We start from the raw sequence: 8,248 nt of genomic DNA on the forward strand, positions 1-8,248 counted from the left end.
AAGGGAAGGGAAGGGAAGGGAAGGGAAGGGAAGAGAAGAGAAGAGAAGAGAAGAGAAGAGAAGAGAAGAGAAGAGAAGAGAAGTTCCAGGATAAAAATTAAAATGGGAGGAGACTATGTCAGTTATGGCATCTTCATGGGAGCCTGTGTCCAACAGCAGCTCAATGGAGAAACGCAGACAGAATGATGCCTGCACACCACATCCTTAACAGTTCCATTCAGAAACCAGAGGGGTGCAGAAAGAAAGCGAGCAGTTTCCTTATCATATGAAAAGGAAGAATCACTTCTTCCACAGCATATGAGTTCAGAAGAATGCCAAGCCTCCTGAGCATACAGCCATATGCAGATCTATCCCGGCCCTGGCTTCTTCTGTAGACAGCAGCTATCTGCTTCTGGAATCTGCTTTCCCATTTTCAACCCCAGAAGAGCTGTGTTCTCCTCAATGTTCCACTGCCCTTAAAACACACCTTGCTAATGTATCCACCCTAATTGAATGGGAGCAACTTCCCTCCTCTAAGGGGATCACCTAAGTATAAAATCTCCAGTGGCTCCATGAGCAAGCTATGGCCCTGGTTGGACTTTGAGATACAAAGGCCTCAGGGAACGCACAGGTATGTATGGTAGAAGCAAGCACAGATATCCACTTTACTGAACAATGTTCCAGGAATTAACTTATGGCAGAATTAATTATCTGAAAGTCTTGGTTTGAGCAGAAACTTCCTTTAACTGCTTATGAAATTCATAAAAACCTGAATGAGGTAAATAATATAATTTATCAATGCTGCAGCAAAGTAGGGCAGTGAGCGTTTCTGGGGCCATTGGATTCTCCTAGCCAGAGGACCTGCCGTATGGTTCCTCCAGCCACATCCCAGACTACCTCTATCTACCTTCTGAGAATCCCTTCCCTTTACTACCTGGGTTCCCTTTCAATTTCATCTCTTTCCCACCATTAATCTTACCTGTTTGGCTCCCTGTTGTAGCCTACGCTACAACATATCCTATACCTATCGTTTTGTTTGCATAACAGTTTTGTAGAGAGCTGGAAAGATGGTTCAGTGGCTAAGAGCATTCACTCTGGAAGATGACCTCGGTTCAATTTCACAGCACCTCACAACTAGCTATTACTCCATTTCCAAATTAATCTGACACCCTCTTCTGGCTTCCAGAATCTTCTGCTTGCATGATTTCTAGACATGCCCAGGATACACATACATACATACATACATACCAAAGCATACACTCATAAACATAAAATAAAAATAAATTTAAATTAAATCAAATTTTAAATATTTCAACATACTACTTTGATTTTGCCTTCCTAACCCATTGCTAATGAGCCAAATACATTCAAAAACTATTTAAAACAGCCATATCATTCATTCATATATATATATATATATGTACATATATATTCATGATGTATATGTGCATATGATACAACTATCATAGCTCTCTTTATAGTGGAAAGACTTGTCAATATATACAAATTCAGTAATTTCAGGAAATTAGTTATTTGGTGAATACAGGCTTAAACTGGTTGGGTTTTGGAAGAATGGTCATGCAGACAATACCTGCATCCCTTTTCTTCATAGGCAACCAGACACATGCATGAGTGTAAACTTCTGTAAATCTCATGCATGACCATCCTTGTAACACTGGAAACAAAAGCTCCAAGTATCATGAGAAGGCATAAAGACATAGAAGCCCACATACACACAAGCAGAACGTATGCGTACAATAGACAACGGAGCAAAATGAGCAAAAGATACCTGAAGTATGTCAGGGGACAAATCACATGCTGCGCCATGTCTGACAATGGACACCCTCACCAACAAACATAGAGAATCCCTACACAAGCAGATGAAAAACTATGCTAGGGTAAATTCAAGTCAGTGATGAAGATGGGGGCAGCAAACACAGAAAGCAGTCCAGACTCACTTTCCTTGGTCTTTCATGAGCACTGAGAAAGGATTATGTGGAAACTGGCTCATCAGAGTGGTGAGCATCAAACATCCCAAGCATGGCAGAAGCATGCCAGACTCTCAAAACAAAACTGAGCACCAGCGCTCCCCAGTGGCCTCAGAAATGGGAAAACACAAAGACTTTTAGGTCCGGCATGTCTTGTGGGGTCTATGCAGGATGACAAGGGGCTCAGAGAAACAGATTCCAAACTCAGCTGTGCTCCTTTGTTTCACTGTTTTAACAAGCTCTGACACGGTCAGGCATGAAGAAGACAGCCAAAGCCCTGGATGGGGTTTGCATCCAAGCAAGCCTTCAGGTTTGCTTCTGACACAGCAGCCCATAGGTTTTTGTCCTGCTGCACATTCATAGTGAGGATCTCATGCCATCTGGTGTTCAGAGAAGGTATGCCAGCAAGAAGCAGAGTTGAGAGCTTGCAAAGTCAAAAACCGGGGAGGTATAGATGCAGTGCACTATGATGCACACACCTGACTCTTGCACTAAGGAACACATCAGCAGAAATCCAGCTGAAGCCGAGAAAGCACTGCTGGAACTTATGACACTTGTGTGTATAGTCATTGAAAAGAGGCAGTCTAGTCATTAGGGAAAGAAAGATTTCTTCTAGTTCATATAAAAGTAACTTTGGGGAAAAAAGCTAAGGTTTTTGTTTGGGGGGGGGTCTAAAAATTGGGAAAAAATAGAGACAGATGAAAGATACAAATGGAAAATGAAAAGAGAGAGAGAGAGAGAGAGAGAGAGAGAGAGAGAGAGAGAGAGAATACATCAGACAGACAGGGAAGATGTTTGGGTTATTGTGACTGATGTCAGAGCCTCTCTAGATGTGGAAATGGAGAGAGGTAGTCTTCAGAACAGGAAGTGAAAACTAACGACATTTTCACAACAGACACATCACAATCCCATCTGTGAACATGCCCAGCAAACTGTAGGAGCAAGGGCCATTCCACATGGAAGAAGATTTGCAAAGATGAAAGGCCAAATCTCAACCCACATATTGAAATGTCCAAACTTATTGATGCAAACACTACTTTAAGCAAACAGAGAATAGGGCTTTTCCTCTACCCAATTAACAAAGTTATTCTACAGTCAATGAAGGTAATAGAAGTGAGCCCCCTCATTGCTTCTGACGAGAATAAGCCTTGCTGGGGAGCAAACTGTCACTTGGGTAATGAGGACACTGAGCAAGTCAGGTGATCGTGGGACTGGATGCAAATCTATAACTGACTTGCAAAGAAGCTATGGCCAAAATTGTACACACAGTTGAAGACATGGGCACATTCGTGGAAGCATGGTTTGTAATATTAAAACTTCAGGGCCAGCAAGAAGGCTCAATGAGTAAAGATATTTGCCACACAAGCTTAATGGCCTGAGGTCAATCCCCAGTACCAGTACAGGGAAGGAACTGACGGCTACAAAGTTGTCCTCTAAATTCCACATACTTGCTGTGGCATACATGTGTTTACACACATCATGGGAACACACACACTCATGTGAGTATACACACACACACACACATATAGATATAGATATAGATATACAGATATATATGTACATATATATACATTAATAATAATAATAATAATAATAATAATAAAATAACTATTGACATCACAAAGAAAACTATTAGCCCTCAACAATAGCAGGAGTGACGGTTAAGGCCCTCTGGTGGTGATGGTGAATTTCATTTTCTCCTTTGCAATACCCAAGAGTAGCCAGAAGAGGGCACCAGCTACACAGTATTCTTTTAGGTCACCGCTGAGGACTTGGGTTACTGATTAGCCCTCACATCAAGGGAAAACAAGTTTTAATGTAGACGATGTTAACTTCCAGAAATTAGTGATGTAGGGTATGAGAGGGCATGAGATGAATCCAAACATTAGACCATAATATTATTGTAGACCAAGGTCAGCAAACTTAAGTAGCTGGGTTCAATCCATCCCAATGTCTAGTGTGTATTTCTCTAGTTTATGTTAATGCAGTTTAAGCAGAGCATTACCATGTTTGTTTGCATGTGGATTCTTTACAGGTATCTGTTACATGCCTTACAGTTACATGGCTGTAACTTGTGGGTCTTGAAGCCTAAAATAATTAATAGCAGGCCTTGTATATGAGCTGTTTGAGAGCCTACATCTAGAGAGAAAACTTCATAAGCAGGAATGAGTTTGTACAAATTTAAAGCAAATGCTGAGCTCTTTAGTAAAATAAAAAAGTGATTCACCAAAAAATCGCTTCGGTCACCAAAACCTACAGAATAAAACTGCACTGAAATTAATCTTCTAGCTGCTCCCCTGAGCTGAAGGGGTAACTAAAGCATTTGAATACATTGCAAAGCCCGCACCATAACTGAAAGTTAGTATCTGATCAATTAGATGCATGTAGGTTTTCACATTAAAAATTAAATTTATTATAACATTCAATAAAAAATGAAAATACAAATACACTTCTCTCTTGTGAACAATGACTACACATTATCCAGTAATAAAGGATGAGCCCGAAGAACACTCTGTTACGTGAAATGAGCCAGGCTCAGTAAAGTAAATGCTCTATGCTCTCGTTTCTATGTACAATTTCAGAGAAATTGAGAGTAGAAGGGTGGATACCACAGGACAAGAAGAATGTGGGGAAAAGAGAGGGGGACAGAGGCTAGTCACAGGCATAATGGCACTGCTGGTGGGGCAAGAAATTGTGGGCTGTGTTACCCAGTAGAGTGACTATAACCAACAGTAACACATAACATGTTTTAAACAGAAGGACAGTGACTGTTCTCCCAGTGACGAGCTGAGAAGTGTCTAAGGTGATGTGTAAGACAATGGTGCAGATATGACCATTACATATATTTGTACATTCCTAAACATAATACCCCATAAACATAGGTCAACGAAAATTAAAAACACTGAAGTATGAAAACTGTATACATGAACTTCTGCATGGAATAGTGTTCCATTCTCTCACTGACAGGACAATGGCTTCATCATGACAGAGGTACGCTGACCAATGTACAGGGATGTGCAGTGATGTTAGAATGATGTACTAAGAATTAGACAGCTAGAGAACTCCTGTACATAGAGAGGACCGAAAAGATCAGGAGAAGAGCAGTTGGCTCACAAAAATGATGCAGGGCCAATGATTGTCCCATACTTATAGACTTGGAGGGAAGAAAATCCCAAAATTATTATATATCATATATAGCATATGATATACAATATAATAAAATGTATATTATATTATATATAATATATAAACTATACATAGTGTGTGTGTATGTGTGTGTGCATGTGTCTGTGTCTGTGTGTGTATACTAGGTCTCAAAGTTAAACACATTCTCTCCATAATGCTCTTCACATCTGAGGAAGTTGTCACTCATTCCTGCTTTTGAAGTTTTCTCTCTAGATGTAGGCTCTCAAACAGCTCATATACAAGGCCTGCTATTAATTATTTTAGGCTTCAAGACCCACAAGTTACAGCCATGTAACTGTAAGGCATGTAACAGATACCTGTAAAGAATCCACATGCAAACGAACATGGTAATGCTCTGCTAAAACTGCATTAATATAAACTAGAGAAATACACACTAGACATTGGGATGGATTGAACCCAGCTACTTAAGTTTGCTGACCTTGGTCTACAATAATATTATGGTCTAATGTTTGGATTCATCCTCAGAAAACAGTCTTTTATTAGCATAGTGGCTGTAACCAGTGTTAGAACAATGAAGATGTGTTGTGAAGCAATCATCTAGATTTGAAGCTCATGCTTTTAATAGGTAGTAACTTGGTAAAAAGACAAACTACTGCTTTAGCATCTTTTTTGACAGAAGCAGTCACTGGAACACTTAGCAGGTCCAGGGTCAGATCATCTGGACGTGGTCACTTTGTATTAATTAATGATCACATCTCAGGTATAAAGATCTAGGTGGCCCTTCTCATTAAATGACCATGAGAGGTGTATGTATATGGCAGATATGGAACTCAAGAGACTTAGATGACAGATAAGAAAATGTGGGACTGAATGAACGACACTCTTTTTACTGACAAATACAATGTGCCATCGTGCTTTGAAAACTCCAGATGAAAGGACATATTCCACACAGTTCTGACAGACAGAAGCCAGGTAGGTGAGAGAAGAAGTGTGGAGGAAAGGGCACAACACATACAAGCAGTGTGGAGAGGTGGTAGGAAGGGTTCTGGGGCAGAGGCAGGGTGATTAGGAGATGAAGGTGTGTGGCAGGTGAACTAGCCATGCTCCAGGCTTGGAGGCAGCAGATATGAGAATCAGAGGTTGAATGGTATCCTATCAGCCCAGGGTCTGCAGCAGCCTCCACATAGCAGAGGACTGATTGATGCTCCATTGTCCACTGATGTTACAAGACGACCAGTCAAGCATGTGTGGATAAACAGGAACAAGCAGCATGGGCAGTAAGCCAGAAAGGAAACCCTTAAGTGGCAGGTGGCAGGTGGCAGGAGCCGGTCGGAAGCAGAGTAGGAAGAACCCAGCAGGTACTACCTGTTCACCCTGCCCAGCTGCATAGCTCAATCCTCTTAACTGAGGCTAGGCCACAGTGAACACAGATGGCATCCATAGTGGGGCCCAGAGAACACAGAGAGGATGGCGTGCTTCCGCAGAGACTCATACATGCAAAAGATAGAAAGCAGCATGTTGAGTTTAAAGAGAGGTAATACGTTTGTGCAGAAAACCATGGATTACCTTGAAGATGTGTTGTAAAGTAAAAAACAAAACTTATTGCACAACAATATGGGTATTGTGATCTCAAGTTAATTTAAACACATATACATATATGGGAAATGTATAGAGACTTGTAAAAAAAAAGGCAAGAAAGAAAAGACAAATAGATGGTAGTGATTAGAGGGATGTAGTTCTCTTCTGGGATCCTGTGGGAGGGAGGAAGTCTGAGGCTCTCTGCATCAATCAGCCCATCAAATGGTATCATTTTTGAAATCCATTCACTCTTTTCAATAAAGTGGTAAATCCAGGTGACTATCTTTCTGGATTACTTGTTATATTCCAAATATAAATTTATCATGGATATTTGTATGTGTTGTTACTATTTCTTCTTTTAAAAAGGATACCAGCATTTATCCATTTTGTGCGGGGGTTTCAAACTTTAATGTGCTGCTTGGAGCGGACAAAAGCTTAGTAGAAGGAAGGGAGCAATTCCATGTTTCTGGGTTTTCATGGCTATGTCTCTTCCACAGCCCTCTCCTAATTTTGCCTCTTCTGCTTCATAGCTATCATGACGTGAACACCCTCACTGCTCACGTGGCAGGGTGCACTGCCTCTGCCGAGGCCCAATGAAAGGGAGACAGAGCAACCCGGACCCAAATCTCTGAGACTCTAAGCAAAAATACACCTTCCCCTTTAAAGGTTATATTAGTTATTTCGTCAGAAATCAAAAACTGGCTGACAAATAATGTTTATCGTTTTCCTCTCTAAATTCCGAAGTGAATCCTCGTCCAAACTTCCTCAGAATGTGGCAGAGTTTGGAGATAAGGCATTGAAAGAGGTTACTAAAGTTGAATAGAGTTTTTAGTGTATACCCTACTGCAGCATTTATCACTTTTAAATAGCACACAATCAATGTGTGTGGAGGACTCTGAGGCTGGAGGTGCAGTGTGAGCGTTGAGCTCCTCTCTAGGCAATGTGGGATGGACATCAGTTAATACCAGCCTTCACACCAGGGCATAGAGAAGGCCTTTATGGCTACTGAGCAAGCGCATAACAGACAAACCTTACCGCAGCGATCCCGGACCACGAGGTTGCGGCCTTCCTTTAGGTGTATGGTGAGGAGGTACGCGAAGGGGCTGGGGAGGTGACTCACACAATCACTGGCTTCTCCAAGAGTCTGCACAGAAGAAAAGGACATCTGAGACTGGGATATGAGGCCAAGCAAAAGTAACTGCTTACTCTACTAGGGAAAGACTAAAGTCACACTGGTCAACTATGAACCCCAGCTCTCATATACTTTGCTTTGATGACAAGGTTATGACTGACTGCATTATTAGAAAATTGTTTTTGCATTTTCCCCAATGGGTTTTTATTTGATTTCAAAGATAATTATATGAATTATTATGAATTGTATGAATGGCATGTCAATGTTCGAAACCCTTAAACTCCTTTATTTATTGTGAGATTTCTTACTATAAAACTGAACACTTGAAGCCGGGCGTGGTGGCGCACGCCTTTAATCCCAGCACTCGGGAGGCAGAGGCAGGCAGATTTCTGAGTTCGAGGCCAGCCTGGTCTACAAAGTGAGT

General features: G+C 41.2%; 1 protein-coding gene across 2 annotated transcripts in view; it reads right to left on the reverse strand.

Moving 5' to 3' along the window:
* Positions 1-8,248, reverse strand: part of Mctp2 (multiple C2 and transmembrane domain containing 2) — a 228,181-nt gene that overhangs the window by 158,573 nt on the left and 61,360 nt on the right. For both annotated transcript variants that reach the window (XM_021166947.2, XM_029480148.1), the window contains exon 4: positions 7,728-7,836. In XM_021166947.2, coding sequence (XP_021022606.1) covers positions 7,728-7,836 — 109 coding nt within the window. The remainder of the gene's footprint in view (positions 1-7,727; positions 7,837-8,248) is intronic.

This window comes from Mus caroli, chromosome 7 (genome assembly GCF_900094665.2).
Source record: "Mus caroli chromosome 7, CAROLI_EIJ_v1.1, whole genome shotgun sequence".
Classification (NCBI taxonomy): Eukaryota; Metazoa; Chordata; class Mammalia; order Rodentia; family Muridae; genus Mus; species Mus caroli.